The 27644-nt window shown below is 42.0% G+C and overlaps 2 protein-coding genes across 2 annotated transcripts in view; one reads left to right on the top strand and one right to left on the bottom strand.

Annotated features, from left to right (window-relative positions):
- LOC109918187 (collagen alpha-1(IV) chain-like) overlaps positions 1-5058 on the bottom strand; it is a 197314-nt gene extending 192256 nt beyond the window's left edge. The window contains exon 1 of the mRNA XM_048604479.1: positions 4625-5058. Within this exon, the coding sequence (XP_048460436.1) occupies positions 4625-4681 (57 nt within the window). The 5' untranslated portion in view covers positions 4682-5058. The remainder of the gene's footprint in view (positions 1-4624) is intronic.
- The window catches only part of LOC109929177 (collagen alpha-4(IV) chain-like), a 223939-nt gene continuing 201146 nt past the window's right edge, over positions 4852-27644 (top strand). The window contains exons 1-3 of the mRNA XM_048604477.1: positions 4852-5129; positions 5846-5993; positions 6139-6181. Of these exons, the coding sequence (XP_048460434.1) occupies positions 5935-5993; positions 6139-6181 (102 nt within the window). The 5' untranslated portion in view covers positions 4852-5129; positions 5846-5934. The remainder of the gene's footprint in view (positions 5130-5845; positions 5994-6138; positions 6182-27644) is intronic.

Raw genomic sequence — 27644 nt, 5'->3', positions numbered from 1 at the left:
CATCCGCTTTATCTGCAGGTACAGGAGTCACTCTCGTCAACACACTGTACTGTCCTCGCATCCTCCTATCCCTAAACATACAGTTGACACACACAGATACCACTGCACTGACTAGTACGCAGCTACACAACACACACACATTCACACTTAACCACTTCAGAGACAGTCAATCAACAAACACCAACTTCATATATAGACGCATACTATACACACACGTAGACATACGCATCTATATATGCACATCTATACATACACACCTATATACACACTCTGTGCATTCACATCTATATATATCTACACATACTGCATATAAATACATACATATCTACACACACATGGACACACATATTAAACTACATATACTTCGTCATATTTGTGAATATACACCTAATGAAAAGAAAAAAAACCTACATTTATTTTCAATCCAACATGTTTTACAACTAATTCAGTGTTTTTGAGATGTAAGCACTGATGTAATCTAAGGAGAAAATGGAAATATCTACTGAATGTACACACATATATATACCTGCATTCACATTCCATTAAGGGGGAAATCCATCTGACCAAACAGCAAATACTATCTTCATCCATATACACAAACTGAAACCATTTGGTAGACCAGACACATCCAAACAACCAACAAAAACTAACTTCATAAACACACACATACAAATATCTTTCTATATACAGATGCACACCAAAACAAAACTTTGCATATGTACATGCTGTATGACCAATGCCTAAACTGGTCAAATCTTAACAGACAGAGCTGCCAGACTAGACCTGTGGAAGGTGGAGAAAGAACAAACATAGGGAGAACAACTTGGTGGACAGCATCTTCACCTATCCATATATCTATGGCAGATTCATTTGCTTAAGACGCTATTGGCAGGAGTGACCACTGCAGAGTCTTTATAGAGACTACATCCTGTCTTCATTCTGAGGACATCCTCAACTTGTATGTTATCATTGTTCTAATTGGGATAGAATTAGACCTAGCAGTTCACAATTGGAGAATTATGAGGTCATTTATGAGGCTATTTACAGCAGTAGAATAGTTCCTTGCACAAGCTATAATCTCATGCCTGGCTCATCCCCTACTCTATCACTATCATCAAATCAGACACCTATGCTGGTTCAGTGTGAAGTGCAGAAGAATGTATCTGGAGCAACAATAAGCATACTGAAAATGAGGTGCCAACCTAGTGAAGTCACACAGGGCCACAGGAATGCTAAACAGGAGAAATGACACGGGATGAACGGAGTTAAATAATCACACAACCAATGGATCAAGTCAAAGTTTTGCCGTCCTGTCATGTGGTGAACAGTTAAACACGTAATGAGAGGAAGAAATTCCAGAAATACCCCCATCCTCAATGATGGCAGAGCCCACCACATGAGTATAAATGAGCAGACTGAAGCTTATGCAGGTGTTTTCAGTCAGAGAAATGCTGAATGGATTATTCATCCTGACCTTCTCCTGAGGTTCACACCATGACAAATGCCAGTTTTCAGCCAAGTTGATTCACTGCATACAATATCAAGAAACAGTTCAGTTGATAAAATATAGACAAGACGCTAGGCCCTATGAAGTAATTGTGGCTACAGTATTGAAAACAGGCGCTTTAGCGTAGTTGCGTATTTAACCAAGCTGTACTAGTATAGCTAAAAGATTGGCATTTATCTAACAAAGTGGAATATCTATGTCTTTTCCAACAGGTCATATTCAATCTGGCTAATTACCACCCCTTTGGCCTACTCTCTATATCTGCCAATATGACATTTTTAAGGTGAGAGGGGAGACTTGAAAAAGGCATGAAGAGCAATTTTTTTTACACAGAGGGTGGTTTGCGTGTGGAATGAACTTCCTGAAGAAGTGGTAGATGTGGGTACAATTACAATGTTTAAAAAACATTTGGATAATTACATGAATAAGAAACGTTTGGAGGGGTATGTGCTAAATGCAGGCAGGTAGGACTAGTTTAGTTTGGGATTATGTTCGACATGGACCGGTTGGACCTAAGGGTTTGTTTCCGTGCTGTATGACTCTATGATGGAGGGTATGATGGAAGTTATTACTGCCTGTTCCATCAAATGGTACTTTGTCATGAATAACCTGCTCACTGATAATCAGTTCAAGTTCTGATGGACCTCATCATAGCCTTAGTTCAAAAATGGATAGAACAGCGGATTTTCACAGGGCAAAGTCTGCCCTTGACATCAATACAGAAGTTGACTTTTTGTCACATGAAAATACCCAGTAAAATTGAATTCACTTGGGATTGGGAAAAATTTTTCACTGACTGGAGTAATAATCAGTTCAATGGTTGTGGTTGTTGATTATCTTAGTCTTGGGATCTAACTTCAGAGTTGCTCAGTGTAGTGTTCCATTGTCAGCCCCTTGATCAACAACTTACCCTCCATTATCAGATTAGAAGCGGGAATGTTTGCTGATCATTGCACAGTGTTTCATTACATTTTCAATTCCCCAGATACAGCAGCAGTCAATGCCCACTAGCAGCAAGGAATGTGTAATTTCCAGTTCTCGGCCAATAACATTTACATCAGGCAATGATCAGTTCCAATGGGACTTTCTCTTGATTTTCAATAGCTCTACCACTGTCAAACCTCACACCATCACCAATGCTGGGTGTCACAATTGAACTATAGTGAGCTGTCCACAAAAATATGATGGCCAGCCACATTGTGGGTCTGAGGGCATGATTCTAGCTTTGGGATTTTCACTGAGTGGGTGTGGAGACATCTGGTCAAATCTTGGACAAGCTCTTTTGTGCAGTCCCTTTGGACTCAATTCACAGATTGCATTCTCTATATATCCTGGCTACAAGAATGGGCCTATACTGGATATTGTGCCATTGACTCTTTGAGGTCAGTCCACCCATGAGTAAGGCCAAAGTAAGGATCCTGATGGAATGCTGCCTCCTTGCCTTGCAGGTGCAGCTTCAACAACATTCAAGAAACCTGACAAAGCAAGTTCCTTTCTGACTACCACATCAATCAGCTTAAACCTTCTCTCCCTCCACCCCTGGTGCATTATGGCAGCAGTATGCACCCTTGACAAATTTACAGCAGCAACTTACTAAGGCCTCCTCCACAGCACCACCCAAAATGGCAACATCCGCTATTTACAAGAATAACATGAACAGGCTCATGAGAACTACTTACAAGTTTCTGATACAAGCCATACTGGGTTGGAAATATTTCTGGATCTGATTAATAATCCGAATCTTGGTGTGCAGGGAACAATTTCAGAGTTTTCAGATAACACTAAACTTGGAAGAATTGTAAACTGTGAGGAGGACAGTGTGGAACTCCAGAAGGATATTGACAAGTTGGTGGAATGGGCAGATAGGTGGCAGGTGAGGTTCAACACAGAGAAATGTGAGGTGATGCATTTTGGTTGGAAGAATATTGAAAGACAGTATAAAATAGGGGTAAAATTCTAGAGGGGGTGCACAAGCAGAGGGACCCGGTTGTATATGTGCACAGATCACTGAAGATATCAGGACAGGGGGAGGTGGTAGTTAATAAGCTTAAGGTGTTCTTGGCTTTATTAATAAGAGCATAGAGTGCAAGAACAAGGAGTTGATGTTAAACTTGGATAAGATACTTGTTAAACCTCAGCTGGAGAACTAGGTACAGTTGTGGGTGCTACCTTATAGGAAAGATGTGAATGTATAGGAGTCAGCGCAGAAGAGTTCCCAAGAATGGTTCCAGGAATGACAAACTTCAGGGATGAGATAGATTGAAGAAGTTAAGACTGTTCTCCTTGAGAGGAGATCTAATAGAGGTTTTCAAAATTATGAGTGGGTTGGACAAAATAGATAGGAAGAAGCTGTTCCTGCTCAGGACAAGAATGAGAAGGCATAGATTTGAAGTGATGTGCAAAACATGCAAAGGTGATGTAAGGAAAATCTTTTTCTCTCAGTGAGTAGTTAGGCATGGAATGCACTGCCTGGAAATGTGATGGAGGCAGGTTCAATTTAGTTATTTGGAAAGAACAGTGTGTAGGGATTTGGGGGAAAAGCAGAAAATTGGGATTAGGTAATGCTGTTCATTTGAAGAGTCCCTGCAGGCACAATGGGCTGAATGGCCACCTTCTGCACTGTAACAATTCTGTGATTGTGTGATATCACTCTTCCTTAAAATCCAGGAGCTCCCTCCCTAACAGCATTGTGAGTGTACCTCCAGCATAGGGACTGGAGCTCAACAAGACTATATCAAGGCAAATTAGAGATGGGCAATAAATACAGGGCCAGCCTGCAATGCATTAAATTACTAGGTTACATTAACAATATGAATGAATAAATAAATCAGCTCTTTGTGAATACCCTGCACAGTACAGCAGCCTTTCAGAAGTAATCATGCTGTTTAGAGCACAGGACAGTTTTGCCAACAGATATTTGTATTGTGCCCTCACCAGCAAAACATTCAGTTGGCTATTACGTTTTCAGGTTACCACACCACAATAAATATGAAGCATAATTACAGCAGAGCAGGTTAATCGTTTCCCTGTAGTAATTTAGTAATTAGTGGAATTTCTCGGCTCATTACAATCAAACTCCACAACCATAACGGAGGGGAGGGAGAGGGGTTCACTCACCGTCTCTGCTAGGGTCGCGGTAGACAGGATGACCAGAATACAGCGGAGAGCTGGCATCGGGGCGGGTATCTGTGAAGACGGCTGCTTTAGCCAGCTGGCAGCTCCAGGAGCGAGAGAGAGAGACCTCCAGCTGCCCTTCCCTCCCCTCCCGGCGGCAACAAATCCAAAATCTGGTGGGTCTGAGGTTGAAATGGATCCTGTGCCCGCCTCCCAGAGCCTCCCACAAAGGTTGCTGGAGTTTGATAACCAAGCTGCCTTTATTGGTCGGTGAGGGGACTGAGGTCGGGAGAGCTGCACTACTTGCCTGAGTAAAGGCTTCACCTCCCCAGGAAAGGGTCTGTGTCTCTCTCTCCCTCTCCCCCCGTCCTCGCTTCAACACTTCAGGCCAGTCTCGCTGCTGGTTTGGCTGGCTTTGGGATTCCAGTGCGCCTGGCGATGGCACGGACCTGTGAGCTGTGTTCCCCGAACTGGCGAAGCGACAGTGGCAGAGTTACTGCCCGACCCTGTGAGTGACTTTGAATCAGAGCAGAGCCCCAGGAGTGTGTGTCTGACCCCCTCTCCTTCTAGCCAGGAAATAGCCACAGCCTGACCCGAACACTGACTTGACAGGAGCAAGAGACGGAGATAGGACCAGAGTGTAGAAGGAGACCATTCGGCCCGTTACGTTTGTGCCAATTCTTTATTAGCTCTCATTTCTGTCCACAGACGTTGCAAGACCTGCTGAGTTTTTTACAGCATTTTCTGTTTTTGTTTCTTTATTACAGGTATTCAATTAATCCCACTCCCTGCTGCTTTTCTCTCTATGGTTATTCACCTCCATACAAGTCTGTCTCTAACTCTCAGCTTCTTATTCCATCTTTCCAGCTAGCGGATTCCAGATCCCATCAGATCTCAGATTGGCCGACTGTTCAAGTGCTCCTGCGTGAATGTTGTTTTGTAATCTGGTTTGTTATAAAATGTCAGGGGATGTTTTTGAGGGGGTGGGGAGGTTATGATTTAACATCATTAACATTCACCTGCTGTTTGCCAGGGTCGAACTGGTGGATTCGCCAGAAACGTGCAAATATTCCAAAACTTTCTTTTTTTCCAGAATCTTTTTTTTTTCATCCTTTGTATTTTTCTAAAACTATTATCGGGATTGGCGAGGGGAGGGCTGCATTGTGTGAAATATACATTTCCTTAGAGAACCTCGTTTTTTTTGTTTGTTTGCGTCTTTTTCAGGTGCCCTGTGAATTTGGGACCCCGGAGAATTGTCAGGAGGACTAACTTCCCGTGAATCCCAGTTTCCGACAGTAAAACATCGCAGGCAAATGGAGCGCAAGAAATTCCGCAGATGTCTTCCCCAGATCGACCCGTCCAGCGCCCTCTGGTACGGAGATGCGTTTACTCGTTTCCCACGCACTAAAAGAATTGTTTTTTTTTGTTGTTCAAGGGCAACTGAATAATTTTTACACAATATCTTAGAAACTGGACTAATCAATAATTTAAATAGTTTTCTTTTCTCGACTGAACAGGTCCCTATTGCTGCATCTGTTCTTCCTGAGAGGAATTCAAGCGGTAAGGACACGGCCACACAATCCAGGTTACAGGTCATGTGTAAATCAAAATAACGGGGCTCAGATGTTTAATACGATTTCAGAGTAAATTACATCCCGTGCAAAGTATCCAAACAAATTTAATCTGATTTGCAATCCACCTTCTTAAAATGAACCTTTTGTTCTTTGTTTTTTTAAATATTTTCAACGTTCAAAAATCATCTTTGTTGCCAATAGCATATTTATATTGAAGTTTGTGTGCTGCTTCTGTGAGATATCTCACCCCTAAATTTGGGCCTGGAGCAGTATGGGTCACGAGTACCCCACACCACAATTTTAGACATTTCTCACCGATGTTATGCAATTTCATTTAAATTTTATTTAGATATGCTGCTGGTTATTTCAATGTTCTTATGTGAAGGTTATGTAAACATTAGTTGGATGGTGTTTTTGGATTTTCTCCTCTTCCCACCCCTGAAATTTTGTAAACTAAAGACAGGTGGGAACTCATTTCCCCTCAAATCTTGCTGGATTATGGTTACACTGGCACCAGCAACTCTCCAGGACATAATCTGTTACAGAGTGTGAGTCTGAGCAAGGTCTACCAGCAAGCCATTTGTGGAGAGTAAAATAGCTAAGCACAAGTTGCTATTAAAAAAGAGGTGTTGTGCATCTTAAAAAAGTATTAAGGTAGATAAGTCCCCGTGTCCTGATGGGATCTATCCCAGAATATTGAGGGAGGAAAGAGAATAAATTGCTGGATGATTGACAGAAATTTGTATATCATCTTTGGCCGGAGGTGAGGTCCCAGAGGACTGGAAAATAGCCAATGTTGTCCCATTGTTTAAGAAGGGTAGCAGGGATAATCCAAGAAATTACAGGCCTGTGAGCCTCATGTCAGTGGTAGGAAAATTATTGGAAAAGATTCTCAGGGACAAGATCTATATGCATTTCGAAGCAAATGGACTTATTAGTGATAGACCACATGGTTTTGTGAGGGGGAGGTTGTGCCTTAATAAGTTGTTCGAGTTTTTTGAGGGGTGAACGAAGATGATTGATGAGGGAAAAATAGTTGATGCTGTCTATATGGAGCAAAGATAGTAGGAACTGCAGATGCTGGAGAATCCGAGACAACAAGGTGCAGGGCTGGATGAACACAGCAGGCCAAGCAGCATCATAGGAGCAGAGAGGCTGACGTTTCGGGCCTAGACCCTTCATCAGAAAAGGCTATATGGAGTTCAGTAAAACCTTTGACAAGGACCCTCATGACAGACTGATACAAAAGGTGGAGTCACATGGTATCAGGGGTGAGCTGGCAAGATGGATACAGAAGTGGCTTAGTCATAGGAGACAGAGGGTAGTGCTGGAAGGATGCTTTTCCGAATGGAGGGCTGTGACTACTGGTGTTCCACAGGGATCAGTGCTGGGACCTCTGCTGTTTGTCGTCTACATAAATGATTTGGAGGAAAATATAGCTGTTCTTTTCTTACGTTTGAAGATGATACAAAGATTGGTGGAGTTGCGGATAGTGAGGAGGATTGTCTGAGGATACAGCTGGATATAGATCAGTAGGGGTATGCGCGGAAAAATGGCAGCTGTAGTTTAATCCAGATATATATGAGGTGATGCATTGTGGAAGGTCAAGTACAGGTGGAAATTATGCAATGAATAGCAGAACCCTTAGGTGTATTGATATGCAGAGGGATCTGGATGTGCAGGTCCACAGATCACTGAAGGTGATTGCGCAGGTAGATAAGGCTGTAAAAAAGGCTTACGGCATGCTTGCCTTCATTGGAAAGGGCGTTGAGTATAAGGATAGACAAGTTATGCTGCAGCTTTATGGAACTTTAGTTAGGCCACACTTGGAATATTGCGTACGGTTTTGGTCGCCACACTACCAGAAGGATGTGGATGCTTTGGAGAGCGTACAGATAGGATGTTGCCTGGTATGGAGGATTTTAGCTATGAAGGAAGGTTGGATAGACTGTGTTTGTTTTCACTGGAACGCAGGAGGTTGAGGGGGCGACCTGATAGAAGTTTATAAGATTGTGAATGGCATAGTTAGAGTGGAAAACATGAGGCTTTTTCCCAGGGTCCATTACTAAGGGACTCAGGTTGAAGGTGCAAGGGGGAGGTTTTCACACAAAGGGTGGTGAGTGCCTGGAACGCACTGCCAGAGGAGGTGGTGGAAGCAGACACAATAGCAGCATTCAGGAAGCATCTGGACAAATAAATGAAAAGGAAGGGAATAGAGGGATATGGATCCTGTAAGTGAAGACAGTTTTAGTTTGGAAGAGCAAAATGTGGCAGTGCAGACTTGAAGGGCCGAAGGGCCTGTTCCTGTGCTGTATTGTTTTTTTGTTCTTTGTTTACTTGTTCCTGTCCTCAGCTGTTAGGGGAACACACAAACAGGGGCCATAAATATGATCTTGAATAATAAATCTGATAAAGAATTTAGAAGAAAATAGAATGGTTGCAGCATATTGCATCGAAGCTAGATAAATGCATGATAGAGAACGGATTAGGTGGATACATTGAAAGTGTGAGATAAATTGAATAGAATGGGAGGAAGCATGGATACCAATCAAATGGCTTCTCTGCCTATCTTTTCTCATTTAAGATAATGTTTTAAAGGCCGCCTCTTTGACAAAGCTTTTCTGCCGTAAAGCCACCTTATGTCACATGTTGGAAATTTTACATTATGATGTTCTTCCAAAGTACCTTGGGACATTTCCATTATGTTACAGGAACTATATAAACACAAATTGTTGTTGTTTCTGTGCCATAAATTCTACATAAAAAGCTTCCAGTAAGAAGTCACTGGATGGCAATCATGAACCAAATTGGTTATTTCCCTTCTTTGACTTGGAGTTGATGAGGTCAGCAGCAACATATTCTTTACAATTCTGGTTGAGAACAGCCAAATTAGTACAGACTAGGAATTGAACCTAGTGTTTTGCTTTATCTGGCTTAGTGCTATTGGGTTTTTTCTAAGGCCTTTGGGTAGCTGGCTGATGAAACATAATTAACTGATCCACATGAATTAAGGGAATGTGAAAGATGTGGGTTGAGGTGTACACTTGTAGGCTGTTTCCTCAAATACGATGGGAGAAGGTTGTGGAGGGGTTAGAAGGAGAGGAAAAGGATGTCAAAGTTAATTAGTTTGGGTAAAAAGAGTAATGGAGCTGGGAATGATTTAAAGATGGAGATTGGTGATTAACCACAAGAATGTTGAAAGTATAAGTTAAGCAATTATGGAGCAACTAAATGTTGATACTCAGATTAGGGAGCACTTGTTTCTGTAACTTACAACACTATTCACTTGGCTTTAGAATAATATTCATTGAGGATTTTTGAGGGCCTTGGCCAACTTTTACATAGCAGTTTACCCACAATGCACAAACGCTTTATGATCAATGCACAATGAAACTTGCAACACATTGCATGACTATCCATTACAATGTGTGATTACTCAACAATAACTAGCATGTTTTCTGTACAAAAATAACAGCAATACCTTCAGTACATTTATAACATAGCGATAGACCTCTTGTAAATGTGGACTAACTTATGAACTCCAAGGTGTACACGTATCAGTAATTTTAACTGCTGCTGTGATTCATTAGCTTTGTCCATTGCAGTATAATCCCTGGTTTGGCAAAGAGCCTCCGAATAAGCATTGCTCCCAATTCGAGTAAAACTTGCTCTAAGTTGCATTTGCTGAGAGTTTCCACTGCAGAGTATTTCAAGAAATTTGTATCAATTTTATTTTTAATCCTATTAATTCAGATTTTTTTTGAATAATTTAAAGATGTAGATTGGTGGGAACTAGAGCAACCGGTCAGCAAGTGGAAGTAATAATGGGAAGGTACATGTTATGACCACTAAGTCAAAAAGTAAGGACGGATAGGGACAGGTTAATGAATACAATAGGACTGATGGATTGAAGTTTGTTTATTTCAATGCAAGGAGTAATATGGGTAAAGCAGATGACCTTAGAGCGAGGATCAGTACATGGTACTATGATATTGTAGCAGTTGCAGAGACCTGGTTAAGAGAGGGACAAGACTGGCTGCAGGGTTTCGATGTTTTAGACGAGAGGGAAGTAAAAGAGATGGAGGGGTGCATCACTAATCAGGGAGAATGTCATAGCTGCACTCAGGGAGGATATACTGGAGGGCTCATCCACTGAGGCAATACGGGTAAAGCTCAAAAATAAGAAGGGTGCCATCAGTCTGATAGGATTATACCGTGGACCTCCCAAAAGCCCCTGGGACATTGAGGAACAGATATGTAGGCGGATTATGGAAAGGCGCAGAAACAACAGTGTTGTCATAGTGGGTGACCTTAGCATCCCCAATATTGACTGGGACTTCTTTAGAGCAAGATGCTTAGATGGGGCAGAATTTGTTAGGTGCATTCAAGAGGGTTTCTTGAAATAGTATGTGGATATTCCAACTATAGGAGGGGCCATACTGGAACTTGTGTTGGCTAATGAGCCTGGTCAGGTGACTGACCTTTCATTGGGAGACCATTTTGGAAACAGTGATCACAACTCCTTAACTTTTACGATAGCCATGAACAAGGATAAGCCAGGACCTTGTGGGAAGGGACTAAATTAGGGGAGGGCAAATTACGTTAATATTAGACAGGAGTAAGGAGTGTTAATCGGGAGCAGCTGTTGTTAGGAAAGTTCACATTTGACATGTGGGAGTTGTTTAAATGCCTATTGATCAGAGTTCAGCATTAGCATGTTCCAGTAAGGAAGAAGGCCAACGGTGGCAAGTTAAGGGATCCTTGGATGACAATGGAGGTTTAGAAACCTGAAATAAGACATGGCCCATGAAGAATATAAAGGAACTAGAAAAGAATTCAAGCAGGAAATTAGGAGACCAAGAAAGACCATGAAATGTCCTTGGCAAGTAGGGTTAGAGAGAATCCCAACACATTTTACACATGCATTAAAAGCAAGAGGATAATTAGTGAGAGGGTAGAACCACTCAAGAATAAAGGAGGGAACTTGTGCTTGGAGGCAGAGTTAATTCTAAATGAGTACTTTATGTCGGTATTCACCAAGGAGAGACATAGTGAATGGTGAGATTAGTGTGAAGCATGCTAATATGCTAGGGCATTTTGAGATCAAGAAAGAAGTTATAAGGAAAGGCTGGATAGGCTGGGACTTTGTTTTACTGGAGCGTAGGAATTGAGAGGTGAGCTGATAGAAGCTTATAAAATAATGAGAGGTATAGATAGAGTTGATGGTAGTCGTCTTTCCCTAGGATGGGGAATTTCAAGACCAGAGGGCATATTTTTAAGGTGAGAGGAGAGAGGTTTAAAAAAGACATAAGAGGAAATTTTTTACACAGAGGGTGGTTCGCATGTGGAATGAATAATCTGATGAAGTGGTGGATGTGGGTACAATTACAACGTTGAAAAGACATTTGGATGGGTATATAAATAGGAAAGGTTTGGAGGGATATGGGCCAGGAGCAGGCAGGTAGGATTAGTTTAGTTTGGGATTATGTTTGGCATGGACTGGTTGGACCGAAGGGTCTGTTTCCATGCTGTATGATTCTATGACTCAATACTTTATGACTCAAGTGATGTTAGGTCCCTTGAAGAGCATTAAGGTGGATAAGTGTTCCTCTGTTCAAGGTGAGGAAATAAGTATAATCCAGGAAATTATAGACTGGTGAGTCTTGCATAAGTAGTTGGGAAGCTATTGGAGGGGATTCTTATGGATAAGATTTATGTGCATTTGGAAAAGCATGGCCTAATTAGTCAGCATGGCTTTGTGTGGGGCAGATCTTTTTGAGGAGGTGACAAGGGCCATCGATGAAGGTAGAGCAGTAGGTGTTGTCTTCAAGGACTTTAGTAAGGCTTTAGACACGGTCCCTCATGGTAGGCTCATCCAGAAGATTAAGATGAATGGGATCCACGATGACTTGGTCATGTAGATTCAGAATTGGCTTGCCCATAGAAGGCAGAGGGTAGTGGTGAAAGGGTGTTTTTCTGGCTGGATGTCCATCACTAGTTGTGCTCCACAGGGGTCTGTACTGGGACCCCTGCTGTTTGTGATTTATATAAATGACTTGGATGAAAATGTAGATGGGTGGGTTAATAAGTTTGCAGATGACACAAAGATCAGTAGACTTGTGGATAGTGTAGAAGGTTGTCAAAAACATCAGCAGGATATAGATCAGTTGTGGATGTGGGCAGAGAAATGACAGATGGAATTTAATCCGGTCGAATGTGAGGTTCTGCACTGTGGGAGATCAAATGTTAAGGGAAAGTATACAGTTAACGGTAGCACATTTAACAGCATTGATACACAGAAGGATCTTGGGGTCTTAATCCATAAATCCCTGAAAGTGGCCACATGAGGAGATAGGATGGTATAGAAAGCATATGGCATGCTTGCCGTATTGGTTGGGGCATTGAGCATGAGAGTCAGGAAGTGATGTTGCAGCTTTAGGTTGGTGGAATTGTGGACAGCGTGGAGGGATGTTGTAGGTTGCAACGGGACATTGACAGGATGCAGAGCTGGGCAAAGAAGTGGCAGATGGAATTCAACCCAGTAAAGTGTGAAGTGATTCATTTTGGAAAGTCGAATTTGAATACAGAATACAGAGTTAATGGCAGGATTCTCGGCACTGTGGAGGAACAGAGGGATCTTGGGGTCCACATCCATAGATCCCTCAAAGTTGCTACCCAAGTTGATAAGATTGTAAAGAAGGCGTATGGTGTGTTGGCTTGCATTGGCAAGGGAATTGAGTTTCAGAGCCGCGAGGTTATGCTGCAGCTCTATAAAACCATGGCTAGACCACACTTGGAATATTGTGTTCAGTTCTGGTCGCCTCATTATAAGAAAGATGTGGAAGCTTTGGAGAGGGTGCAGAGGAGATTTACCAGGATGCTGTCTGGACTGGAGGGCACGTCTTATGAGGAAAGATTGAGGGAGCTAGGGCTTTTTTCATTGGAGCGAAGAAGGATGAGAGGTGATTTGATAGAGGTGTACAAGATGATGAGAGGCATAGATAGAGTGGATAGCTAGAGACTTTTTCCCAGGGCGGAAATGACCATTACAAGGGGACATAATTTTAAGGTGATTGGAGGAAGGTATAGGGGAGATGTCAGAGATAGGTTCTTCACACAGAGAGTAGTGGGCATGTGGAATGCGCTGCCGGCAGTGGTAGTGGAGTCAGATACTTTAGAGACTTTTAAGCAACCATTGGATAGGCACATGGAGGACAGTAAAATGTAGGGTATGCAGGGCATTTTGATCTTAGTGTGGGATAATAGGTTGGCACAACATTGTGGGCTGAAGAGCCTGTACTGTGCTGTACTGTTCTGTTCTATGTTCTTTGTTCTTATAAAAGTCTGGTTAGGCTGCACTTAGACTATTGTGTTCAATTCTGGTCACCACATTACAGGAAGGATGTGCAGGTGTTGGAGAGGGTGCAGAACAGATTTACCAGAATCCTGTCTGGAATAGAGGGTATGAGCTACAAGGAGAGTCTGGACAAACTAGGGTTGTTTTCTCTGGAGTGGTGGAGGCTGAAGAGAGATCCGATGGAATTTTATAAAATTAAGAGAGGCATAGACAGGGTTGACAGTCAGAATATTTTTCCCGGTGTTGAAATGTCTAATACAAGAGGGCATGCATTTAAGGTAAGAGCGTCAAAGTTCAAAGGAGATGTATGGAGCAAATTTTTTACACGAAGAGTGGTAAGTACCTAGAATGCGCTGCCAGGGGTAGTGGTGGAGGCAGATACAGTAGGGGCATTTAAGGGGTTTCAGATATACACATGAATAAGCAAGGAATGAAGGGATATAGTCCAAGGGCAGGACGAAGGGATTAGTTTAACTTGGCATCATGTTCAGCACAACATCATGGGCCAAAGGGCCTGTTTCTGTACTGTACAATTCTGTTTCATGAATAATAGTTCCAGATATAAACATCTCAATTTTGCAACATTTGCTAGAACTTACTGACAAATAGAATAATCTTTGAGATGCCTAACATATCTTATTTGTGAATATGAAATGTCTCTAAGCTATAAGCTCAGTGATAATACATTTGTCGAAATTCCTTGATGATGATCACTACCACAACAATGATTTTGCAATAAGAAACAGTGGACTTGCGTAATAGTATCAAATTCACATTATTTCTTCAAATAAAACTATTTCCTATCAAGATATAGTGTAATCATATCTTTTTAACTGTGATGTTCTTGACGTTGTAAGACTTAATATAACTGATTGGGCTTTGACACCATCTCAGTAATGAAATGACTTCCGGAAGAATGAAGTTTTCCCCAGTCCTGATTGATTTTAGTTCTTGAGTAATGATCTTCACCTCAGTGATTTAGAAGGTAATTATTGAGATATAAATATTGTTTTCATAATTCTTGACAGGACATGTTAAATGATAAAAAATCATCTTTGTTATGTTTGACATAACTCGCTGAGGAGAATAATGGTATTAGCGAGATTTGTAACATTGTGAATAATGAGTTTGTTTGAGTTGAGGGCTGATGTAACTTATTGAGTGATCTGGGGTGTGGTAATAATTCTTGAACTTATTCATTGACTGATGAGCCAAGCCTCAGTGACATGGAATAAAGGTATTGATGGTTTTAAGTCATTGCTTGTTTTGTACCACAGAGTGATACAATATAATCTTTTGAATATGTTTGTATTTCATTATTCATTTAGTTGACTCTGGAGAAACCACACGGTGATTGACTCTTAACTGCCCTCTGGGCAATTAGGGATGGGTAATAAATGCTGCCCAGTCAGTGATGCCCTCATCCCGTGAATGAATAAAAAAAAAATTTTCTGAGGAACTTATTCCATCAAATTGGCACATAACAAGTGTTAGGCGTGATAAAGCTAATTGTCATGGCTCCCACAAGACAATGATGCTGCTGTCATCTCATTCACAATATTTTAGATGTTGCATGGGATGAACAAATTGAGCTATAAGGAGAGACTAGATAGGCTTAGATTGTTTTATCTAGAGCAGAGAGGACTGAGGTGGGACATGTTTGAGCTGAATGAGATGATGAGAGATATGGACAGGGTGAATAGGGATCAGCTATTCCCTTGGTTGAGGGGTCACTCATGAGGGGACATAGTTTTAGGGTAAGGGGCAGGAGATTCAGAGGGGATTTGAGAAAAAAACTTTTTCACTCAGTGGGTGGAATGCACTGTCCGGAGAAGGTAGTGGAGGCTGGAAACCTTACAACCTTTAATAAAAATTTGAACAAGCACTTGAAATATCATAACATTCGAGGATATGGAACAAGTGCAGGAAATTGGGATTAGTGTGCCTTTAGTTGTAGTTATTGTTGGTGTAAATTCGATGGGCTGAAGAGTCTTTTCTGTGCTGTCTGACTCTATGCAGTTTAATGATATCCTGAAAGTAGGGATGTTCAATGCAAGCTGATCAAAACTTAAGGATCAAAAAGAGCCTGGTGAAAGACAATATGTTTGTAAGAAACTTTGCGACAATGAAAATGACAAAACAATGCTAAAAGCCTTGAAATAAATGTTATTCTCAATTGGAGTATGACTTGCTCTAAATTGCATTTCTTGAGTGTTTCCACTGCAGGGACTGCAATTTTAAGAAATTGATTATTTTTGGATTTCTTTGGATAAATTCCTAAACCACACCTCTACAGTGTTCCTCTTAAGCAAGAGATGGGAGAAATCTCTTTTAGAGTGTCACTGCTATTAATCTACCCGTAAAAGGACCGACTTGTATTTACAAAGTTTGTGAAATCCTGCTTTGTGGTTTATTGCATTGTTTCTATATAAACTTTTTAAACCCTAACTATAGGTTCTGTGGATGTTAGACCTAATGATGGATTTGGCAGTGTTGAGGTGAAGTGTGGTCGTGAATAGGGTGGATGTTTGCGGATGTGCTGCCATTCAAACAGACTGCTTTGTCCTGGATGGTGTCAAGTTTCTTGAGCATTGCTGGACATTCACTCATCCAGGCAAATGGGGAATACTCCATCACACAACTGACTTGTGCCATGTAGATGGTGGACAGGCTTTGGGGAGTCAGGATGTGAGCTACTTGATGGAGGATTAGTAGTCTCAATCTGTTCTTGTAGCCGCTGTGCTAATGCGGTGAGTCCAGTTCAGTTTTTGGTTAATGGTAAAGCCAGAATATTGTTAATGGGGAATTCAGTGATGGTAACACCATTGAATGTCGAGGAGTGGGGTTTCAATTGTCTCTTACTGGAAATGGTCATTGCCTGGCACTTGTGTGGTGCGAATATTACTTGCCACTTGTCAGCCCAAGCCTCAGTATTGTCCAGGCCTTTCGGCATTTAGACATGGACTGCTTCAGTATCTGAGGAGTCACGAATGGTGCTGAACATTGTGCAATGTTCAGTGAACATCCCCACTTCTGACCTTATGATGGAGGGAAGCTCATTGATGAAGCAGTTGGAGATGGTTGGGCATAGGACACTATCCTGAGGAACCCCTGCAGAGATATCCTGGAGCTGAGATGACTGACGACCAACAATTACAACCATCCTCCTTTGTAGCGTAGAAACATAGAATATAGGAGCTGGAGTAGGCCATCCTGCCCTTTGAGCCTGCTTCACCATTCAATATGATCATGGCTGAACATCCAACACAGTATCCTGTTCCCACTTCATACGCTTGGAGGATCCCTTTACTCCTAAGAACGATATCTGTATCTTTCTTGAAAGTCTTCAATGTTTGGCCTCAACAGTTTCCTGTGGCAGAGAATTCCATAGGTCCACCATTCTCTGGGTGAAGAAATTTCTCCTCATCTCAGTCCTAAATGGCCTACCATATATCCTTAGACTGTGACCCCTGGTTCTGGTCTCCCCATTGGGAACATCCTTCATGTGTTTACCTTGTCCTGTTAGAATTTTATTGGTTTCTGTGACAGCGCCCCCTCATTTTTCCAAACTGTAGTAAATATAGTCCTAACTGATCCAATCTCTCTTCATATGTCAGTTCTGCCATCTCAGGAATCAGTCTAGTGAACCTTTGCTGCACTCCCTCAATAGCCAGGATATTGTTCCTCAGATAAGGAGACCAAAACTGTGCACAGTAGTCTAAGTGTCATCATAGCAAGACCCTGTAGAGCTGTTGTAGACATCACTGCTCTTTGCTTGAATCCTCTTGCTATCAAGGCCAACACAGCTTTTGCTTTCTTCATCGCCTGCTGCACCTGTATACTCAATTTCAGTGACTGGTGTAAGAGGACATCCAGGTCTCATTGCACCCCACCTTGTGCAAACCATCACAATTCAAATAATAATCTACCTTCCTGTTATTCTACCAAAGTGGATCCTCACATTTATCCATATTGTACTGCATTTACCATGTATTTAACCAGATACTGAACTTGGCTGAATCATACTGAAGTATCTCTTCATCCTCTTCACAGTTCATCCCCCAACCTAGCTTTGTGTAATCTGCAAATTTGGAAATATTACATTTCGTTTCCCCAATCTAAATCATTAATATATATTGTGAATAACTGGGGTCTTAGCACGGTTTTCTGTACTACCCCACTAGTCACTGTCAGTCACTTGGACAAAAGACCCATTTATTCCTGTTCATTAGTCTGCCAACTAATTATCAGCCCATATTAGAACATGGCCTCCAACCCCATTTGCTTTAATTTTACATGCTAATCTTTCATGTTGGACTTAATTGAAAACCTTCTGAAAATCCAAGTAAACTATATCCGCTGGATCCCCCTTATTCATTCTACTAGTTACCTCCTCCATTTGGGGAGGGATGGTATTATTGATAGACTGTTAATCCAGAGACACTATTAATGATCTGGGTTCCCGGGCTCGAATCCTGCCATGGCAGATGGTGGAATTTGTATTCAATAAATATCTGGAATTAAGAGTCTAAGGATGAGCATGAAACCATTGTTGATTGTTGGAAAAACCCACCTCGTTCATGAATGTCCTTTAGGGAAGGAAACTGTCATCCTTACCTCGTCTAGTCTGACACTAGGTCAACAGCAGTGTGGTTGACACTTAACTGCCCTCTGGGTGTTCAGGGAAGGGCAATAAATGCTGACCTAGCAAGCGATGCCCAGAACCTGTGAATGAATAAAACAAAAGAATTCCAGCAGATTTGTTAATCATGACTTCCCCTTCATAAATCCATTCTGTCTCTGTCTGGTCCCATAACTATCTTCCAACTGCTCTGCTATTACATTCTTTTATTATGGACCCTAGTACTTTTCTCCACTATTGATGTCAAGCTGACTGGTCCATATCTCACTGTTTTCTCTCTGCCTCCCTTCTTAGATAGTATGGTTACATTAGCTGTCCTCAAATCCATAGGCACTGTTTGAGCATCTGCGTATCTTTTAGAAGATGACCACTAACGCTAATGCTATTTCGAGGTCAAAAATCAGATGACACCAAGTTATAGTCCAACAGGTTTATTTGAAATCACAAGCTTTTGGAGCGTTGCCCCTTCATCAGGTGAAGTGAGAAAGAAGCACATAGACACAGAATTTATAGGCAGAGCAATTGGGACAGAGAGATCAAAAGATCATATAAATGCTGTGAGTCGACTGTCGAATAATAAGCCTCTGCGAGTGATCAAAAGTGTCAGATGGTGTGAGTAAGGTTTCAACAGCTGAATAACGCTGTTCTGTATCAGTAAAATCTTCCTTACTATCCTGTTTTAACACTAGACCTTGATAAATTGTTATGATCTCTCTACCTTAATTAGTTTGTACAGTTTTGGATTACTTATCATTTGGTTAGACCCTTGCCATGTGACCCTTATACTGATCATGTTATTCTAGGCATTTGGTTTGTCTCCAGCACCACCTTATTTTTAATTTTTTGTAATTATCTCCTAGCCTCATTTAATCGATTATAGGTCATCCCTTCACTTGTTATTCAGCTGTTGACACTTAACTCACACTGTCTGCAAAGATTTATTGTTCGACACTAAACTCATACCATTTGTATGATCTTTTGATCTTTCTGCCCCGATCCCTCTGCCTATAAATTCTGTGTCTCTGTGCTTCTCTCTCACTTCAGCTGATAAAGGGGCTTTGCTCTGAAAGCTGGTGTTTTCAGGTAAACCTGTTGGACTATAACCTGGTGTCATCTGATTTCTGATCTTGTCCACCACAGTCCAACAGCGGCATCTCCACGTCATGGCTATTTTGAAGGCTACTTCCTGGTAGCCTTCACACCAATGAAGGTACTGTGGGATCAAACTAATCCAGTTTATATGTTCCCTGTAAGCTTACTCTCATACCCTATTTTCCTGCTCTTAATCTGTCTCTTAGTCTCCATTTGCTGGAATCTAAATAGTTCTCAGTTCTCAGGTCTGTTGCTTTTTTTGGCCAATTGTATGCCTCTTCCTTGAATTTAATACTATCTCTAATATCCCTTGTGACAGGTATTACTTCCACCCAGAAGAGAGTTTTCCCTTTGATTCCAATTGATTTCAGTTTTGCTCGGGCTCTGTAATGTCACACTTGGTCAAATTGTAGCCTTGATGTCAAGAACAGTCACTCCCACCTCACTCCTGGAATTCAGTTCCGTTGTCCAAATTTTGATGAAGGTTGTAATGAGGTCAGGAGCTGAGTGGCCCTGACAGAACCTAAACTGAGCATCACTGGGCAGGTTATTGCTGAGCAGGTGCTGCTTGACACCTTCCGTCACTTTACTGATGATTGAGAGTAGACTGATGGAGCAGTCTGGAGCAATTGCCCAGGTTGGACTTGTCCTGCTTTTAATGTACAGGACATACTTGGCAATTTTCCACATTGTCAGTAGATTCCAGTGTTGTAACTGTACTGGAAGAGCTTGGCTAAGGGAGCAGCAACTTCTAGAGCACACGTCTTCAGTACTATTGCTGGAATGTTGTCAGGATCTGTTGCCTTTGCAATATCCAGTGTCTCTAACCATTTCTTGATATCATGTGGAGCGAATTGAATTGGCTGAAGACTGCTATCTGTGATGCTGGGGACCACTGGAGGAGGCTGAGATGGATCATCCACTCGGCACTTCTGGCTGAAGATTGCCGTGAAGGCTTCAGCCTTAGCTCTTGCACCGATGTGCTGGGCTCTTCCTGTTTGAGGATGGGGATATTTGTGCAGCCTTCTCCTCCAGTGAGTTGTTTAGTTGAGTGGGGGATATGCCGGGCCATAAGGTTATAGATTGTGCTGAAGTACAATTCTGCTGCTGTTAATGGCCCACAATACCTCATGGATGCCCAGCCTTGAGCTGCTAGATCTGTGTGAAGTCTGTCCCATTTAGCACGGTGATAGTGCCACACAATACGATGGAGGTTATTCTCAATGGGAAGGCGGGACTTCGCCTCCACAAGGACTGTGCGATGGTCACTCTTACCGATACTATCATGCACAGATGCAACTGCAGCTGGCAGGTTGGTAAGGATGAGGTCAAGTATATTTTTCCGTCTTGTTGGTTCCCTCACCACCTGCCGCAGTCCCAGTCTAACAGCTATGTCCTTTAGGACCTGACCAGCTCGGTCTTCAGTACTGCTGCTGAGCCACTCTTGGTGGTGGGCATTGAAATCCACCATCCAGAGTACACTTTGCACCATTGCCACCCTCAGTTTATCCTCCAAGCGTTGTTCAAGATAGAGAAATTTTGAATCATAAGCTGAGGGAGGACGGTACGTGATAATCAGCAGGAGGTTTCCTTGCCCAGGTTTAACCTGAAGCCATGAGACTTCATGGGATCCAGTGTCAATGTTGAGGTCCCCCAGGGTAACCCCCTCCTGACTGTATCCCACTGTGCTGCCACTTCTGCTGGGTTTGTCCTGCCAGTGGGACAGGACATATCCAGGGATGGTGATGGTGGTATCTGAAACGTTGTCTGAGAGTGTGATTATCTCAGACTGTTGCCTGACTAGTCTGTGAGACAGCTCTCCCAATTTGGCAGGAAGACTTTGTGGAGTTTGCTGTTGTTGTTCCTGGTGCCTTAGTTGATCCAACCAGTTCCAATCCTTTCTTTAGGCTTAGTAGCAGGTGATGCAATTGAGAAACTTACCAAATCATTTACAGGCTGCTCTTAGGTCTGGAGTCATATGTAGGTCAGACCAGGTAAAGATGGCAGATTCCTTTCCTATAGGACATTAGTGAAACAGATGGGTATTTCCCAAAAATGAAGTATGGTCATCACATGTTTATTGAATTAAAATTCTATCAATTGCTCTGGTGGGATTTGAATGTGGTTCTCCTAATCATTATGTGGGTCTCTGGATACAGGTTTAGGTACAATATCACAAGGCCATGACTTCTCCTTTGTACCACACTGGGTTATGATGTGCATTGGAACATACTGGATGTCTGAAATGCAGATATTAATTCAAGAAATGGTGGTATTCTCTTCAGATGGATGTTTAATTTTTTAACAGCAGCAAATGTTTATAATTATTTAACATAATGTTCCACAGTGTTTTGCACAATAAGCAATGGGGAAAGAAGAGTTAGTGGTGGTAAGTGAAAGCATGATTGTAAATCGTAAGCATTAAGAAGGTCCGTGGAGGAGGTGAGAGAAATGAGGTGGAAAAGGTAACAAGGAATGATTCAGAATGAGAAGCTAAGGTGACTGGTGTCGTGGACTATTGAAACTCCAGTAAATTTGGAAATGAAGTGCCAGATTGCTTTAGAGAAAAGACAGAATACATATCTAAAAAGGACAATTTTTGCCAGTATTGATTAGATCCCATTTGTGGCCCTTTGCAATCCAGTTTACTTATTCAAGAGAAGAATAATAAACAGTACTTTCAGCAACAAAGTTATCACGTGTATCAGGAGTTCAGGAGTTTAAGGAAATGGCAAGGAACAAGTCTGTTTATTTTGTAAAAGTGAAGATATGATAAAAAACTGACAGTGAAATTTTGCAGTGAATCAAAGTAAGTTATTAACAATAGAATTCAAATGACAAGGTAATTTCAAGGTTATTTGTTCACAAAGTGACAAATAATTCTAATGCTGTATAGACATTTGTACAATTTGGCTTCTTACTTTTAGCATATTAAGAAACATTGAGAGAGAGTCTCACAAAGATAATTGAGATCCAGAATATATTGACTTGCTGATTTGAACTTGTTTTCATGGAGAAAATTAACTGGGAGGGGCTTGGGGGCACGGCAGAGTAAAGCAATGGAGCTCTTTAAGATTCTGAGAGGTATAAATAATGGTGAAATTGCAATTTGATTTGGACTGTGGACTCAGAACTAGAAAAACTTGTTCAACATTAACAAGTTTTTGTGAAGCTAGGGATTAGTTGAATTATATATAATCTTCCAGGAAATCGTGTTACAGAGTACACTTCAGAAACAGAAGGACAGTTCCATATAGCAAAATAAATACTTTGCCAGGTTGTGTTTGAATAATGGACAAATGGGATACATGAAAATGTAGAATTGGGAGTGTGAGGAGGTGCTCTGCTTCATTTTGCAGAACTATTTTATGCTCAAACTGCCCAGAACCAAAATGACCTTATCAATCTTTTTAGTCATACAGTCATTGAGATCTACAGCCTTCTGGCCCATCAGGTCTGTGCTCGTCAAATACTACCACCTAACTATTCAAATCCTATTTCCGAGCACTTGGCCCATAATCTTGATTGCCTTCCTAAATGTGATGAAAGTTTCTGCCTCTACCAACCATACAGGAAATGAGTCGCAGATTCCCACCACCCACTGGGGGAAAAGGCTTTTCCTCACATCCGCTCTAAACCTCCTGCCCCTTCCCTTCAACCTATGCCCCCTCGTCAGTGATCTCTCCATCAAGCCGAAACATTTCTTCATCTCCTGTCTATTTGTTTGAAATCATTGTTTCAGAGTTTTTCATTGCCCATTGTCTCTGGTCACGGTATGTTCAACGGTCCTCCATATCACTCACTGTTAGTGATCTGCTCAGAATTTGGTTCGAGGTGGACTTTTAGTACGCATTCAAATTAGGTCAAGTTGTGATCCCAAACTGGTCTCTGTAAAAGTGTTTAATTTTTAAAATTTATTGGATGTGGGTATCCCTTGTTGGGCCAGCAATTTTGCCCATCCCTAACTGGACAGAGGGTAATTAAGAGTCAGCCACATTGCAGTGGGTCTGGAGTCACATGCAGGCCAGACCAGGTAAGAACAGCAGATTCCTTTCCTAAAGAGAATATAGCGAATCAGTAGTCATCAGTGAGCTAACAAATTAGCTTTTCTCAACAATTGACAATGGTTTCATGGTCAGTATTAGGCTCTTAATTCCAGTTTTTTTTAAAATTGGATTCCAATTCCACCACCTGCTATGGTAGGATTCAAACCCAGATCTTCAGAACATTACCTGGGTCTCTGGATTAACAGTCCAATGAATCATGTAAAAAGCAGGGTGAGAAAAATGATTTTAAAGTATGGTTGACAAAAAACATTCTTAAGTAAGGAAAAGATGAATCTGTTTGTCTCATATTCTGAAGATTGCCAGTCATAACATTCTATGATTCTCAACTTCCAGACTCATGACAATGGTGAAAACACTATGAGCAACAGATAACAAATGATTTATACTTTGGTCGTTTTCCGAGATCTTTGCCTGGTCTGGAAGTTAAGAGGTATTTAACTGATAATGTTGAGCCAATGTTTAGTGTAATATGCAGGAACTAATGTCTTTTAGCCAACCTATACAGTACCTGGAGGTCATCTAGACATAAACAATGACAGACAGCCTCACTGGGTCTAGAATGAGCTGATTTGAATCACAAGCCAATAAGATAGAGCAGTAAATTATGTTTCTCAAGGCTTACTGACATGCTCGGATCTGTCATATCAATTGAAAGTTTGTTGCCATTTGAAAAACTATGTAATTATAACAAAGTTACAGTATCTTTGTAAACCCAGTCCGGTATGTACAGAACATTCCTCCGTTGAAAGGTCTGCCAAGCTTGTAATCAAAGCAGAACAGAATCCAAATAATACAGTTTGGCACCTGATGTTGACTGCTGATTACCAATTTGTTCAGATTACACTGATAAATCTAAATGTTGACGTAAATTGAGATGGCTGGCTTATTGTGTCAGGGACTGCTCCCTGAGACTTGTCTACCACCAATTTTATATCTTGTCCCTATCTGTAAAACATGACATGCAACTTCTCAACCCTATTTTCCTCGACCATTGGTTATTCGTTTCCCAATAGATCAGGTGATGGCTCTGTAGTAATATTTTTGTACTTTCTGTGACACGGGATGACTTACTGGTATTCTGTTCACTTGGAGATCTGTGGTGATGGGTTTATTTGAAACTAAACTAATATATGCAGGACAGAGTAATCTCCAGACATAGCTTGTGCTGCATGTTCCATTTCAGAGAGCTTGTGGTCATGTGATGACAACCAGGTACTTGTATTCTTTGCGTATTGATCTTTTCAAAGAATGTTACTCCAAAGGTGAGAACATAAATTTTCTATTTTTCTGAAGATATAAAACCATTACACCATAAAACATAGGAGCAGAAGGAGGTTGTTCAGCCCATCAAATCTGCTCGGTATTCAATGAGATCATGGCTCATTGAGGATTGTCAACTTTCATGCCTTTCCCCATAACTCTTGATTCACTTACTGATTAAAATCTGTTTATCCTAGCCTTCAATACACTTTATAACCTAGCCCTAACAGCCCTATGCGGTAAAAAAAATCCACAGATTCACTCCCTTCTGAGAGAAGAAGTTCCTCCTTATCTCTGTCTTAAGTGGGAGAACCATTACTCTGAGATTATGCCTTCCGGTGTCAGACTCTCCCACAGAGGGAAACAATCTTTCCACATCTGCCCTGTCAAGTGCCCTAACAATCCTGTCTCAAAATCCTGGAATTCTCTCCGTAAGGGCATTGTGGGTCAGCTACAGCACATGGACTGCAGCGGTTCAAGAAGGCAACTCACCACCACCTTCTCAAGGGTGACTAGGGACGGGCAATTAATGCTGGGCCCAGCCAGCGACACCCGCATCCCACAAAAGAATAAAAAAAACTTGTATGTTTCAATACAAACTTCTCTCATTCTTCTAAGTTCCAATGAGTACAAGCCCAACCTACTCACTATCTCCTCATTATGGTTCCAGAACATAATAATATTGCAGGCACAGTGACAAAAGAAAGGGACACTCATTTGAAACTGAGATGCAAAAGAATTTCTTTTCCCAGCGAGTAATGAATACTGAAATTTTCTACGCCAGAGAGTTGTGGAGCTAGATCACAGAAAGTGTTCAAAGAAGAAGTAGATAAATGTTTGTCAAGAAGTTGATGGCTGTCTTGAGCTGGCCCAAAAGAGAAGTTCAGGCCTGGGGGCGTGGGGGGCGTGGGGGAGTGGGGGTGGTGGTGGGATGTTGGTGGTAAGCAAGCTGCAAGGCTGAATGGCCTACTCTTGCTCCCATTACTTATGTTCTTATATTCTTCATAAGACGATCCCTTCGGAATCAAACAAGTGAACTTTCTTTGAAATGCCTCCAATGCCAGTTTCTTTCCTTAGACAAGGGCACCAGGACTGTTCACAGTATTCCAGCTGAGGTCTAACTAGTGCCTTGTATAGTTTCAACAAAACCTCCCTACTTTGATACTCCAGCTCCTTTGAAATAAAGGCACACATTCCATTTGCGTTTCCTATTCCCCGCTAAACATGGATGCCGACTTGTTGTGATTCAGGCACAAGGACTCCCAATGCTGCAGCATTCTGCAGATTATTTATTTATTTATTCATTTTTGTGGGATGTGGGCGTCTCTGGCTGGCCATCTTTTATTGCTTGTCCCTAGTTGCCCTTGAGAAGGTGGTGCTGAGCTGCTTTCTTGAACCGCTGCAGTCCTCCTGCTGTGGGTTGACCCACAATGCTGTTAGGGAGGGAATTTCAGGATTTTGACCCAGCGACAGTGAAGGAATGGCGGTATATTTTCAAGTCAGGATGGTGCGTGGCTTGGAGGGGTACCTTGAAGGTGGTGGTGTTCCTATGTATCTGCTGCCTTTATCCTTCTAAATGGAAGTTATTGTGCGTTTGGAAGGTGCTGTTTGAGGATCTTTGGTGAATTTCTGCAGTGTGTATTGTAGATAGCACACACTGCTGCTACTGAGCGTTGGTGGTGGAGGGAGTGGATGCTTGTGGATGTAGGGCCAATCAAGGGGGCTGCCTTGTCCTGGATGGTGTCAAGATTCTTGAGTGTCATTGGTACTGCACCCATCCAGGCAAGTGGGGAGTATTCCATCACACTCCTGACTTGTACTTTGTGGATGGGAGGTAGCTTTGGGGAGTCAGGATATGAGTTACTTGTTCAGGATTTCTAGCCCCTGACCTGCTCCCGTAGTCACTATGTTTATGTTGCTGCATTTATGTTGTGAGTCCAGTTGAGTTTTTGGTCAATGGTCGCCCCCAGAATAATGTTAGTAGAGGATTGAAGACCATTGAAGAGGACGGGATTCAATTGTCTCTTACTGCAGATTGTCATTGCCTAGCATTTGAGTGGCATGAATGTTACTTACCACTTATCAACCCAAGCCTCAATATTGTCCAGATCTTGTTGCCTTTGAGCATGGACTATTATTGTACCTGTGGAGTCATGAATAGTGCTGAACGCTGTGCAATCATTTATGAACATCGGTGCATGACCTTATAATAGAGGGAAGGTCATTGATGAAGCAGATGAAGGTGGTTAGGGATAGGACACTACCCTGAGGAATGCCTGCAGAGACATCCTGGAGCTGAGATGACTGACCTGAATCAACCACAACCATCTTCCTATATGTCAGGCATGACTCCAACCAGCAGAGAGTTTGTCCCCTGATACCTATTGATTCCAATTTTGCTAGGGCTCCTTGATGCCACACTAGGTTGAATGCAGCCTTGAAGTCAAGGGCTGTCACTTTCACCTCACCTCTGGAATTCAGCTCTTTTGTCCGTGTTTGAACCAAGGCTGGAATGAGGTCAGGAGCTGAGTGGCCCTGGTGGAACCCAAACTGGGCGCCACTGAGCAGGTTATTGCTGAGCAGGTGCTGCTTGATAGCGCTGTTACTGACACCTTCCATCACTTTACTGATGATCGAGAGTAGACTGATGGGGCGGTAAATGGCTGAGCTGGATTTGTCCTGCTTTTTATGGACCGGACATACCTGGGCAATATTCCACATTGTCAGTAGATGCCAGTGTTGTAACTGTACTGGAAGAGTTTGGCTAGTAGACTGGGAAGTTCTGGAGCACAGGTCTTCAGTACTATTGTTGGAATGTTGTCAGGGCCCATAGCCTTTGCAATATCCAGTGTTGTCAACTGTTACTTGGTATCATGTAGCATGAATTGAACTGGCTGAAGATTGGTATCTGTGATGGTGGGGATCACTGGAAGAAGCTGAGATGGATTATCTACTCAGCACTTCTGGATGAAGATTGCTGCAAATGCTTCAGCCTTATCTTTTGCCTGGTGCTGCTCCTGGCATGCCCTCC

Source organism: Rhincodon typus, chromosome 13 (assembly GCF_021869965.1).
Source record: "Rhincodon typus isolate 14 chromosome 13, sRhiTyp1.1, whole genome shotgun sequence".
In the NCBI taxonomy this organism is placed as follows: Eukaryota; Metazoa; Chordata; class Chondrichthyes; order Orectolobiformes; family Rhincodontidae; genus Rhincodon; species Rhincodon typus.
Note: the sequence above shows the minus strand (reverse complement) of the source record. Positions and strands in the feature narration are given on the sequence as shown.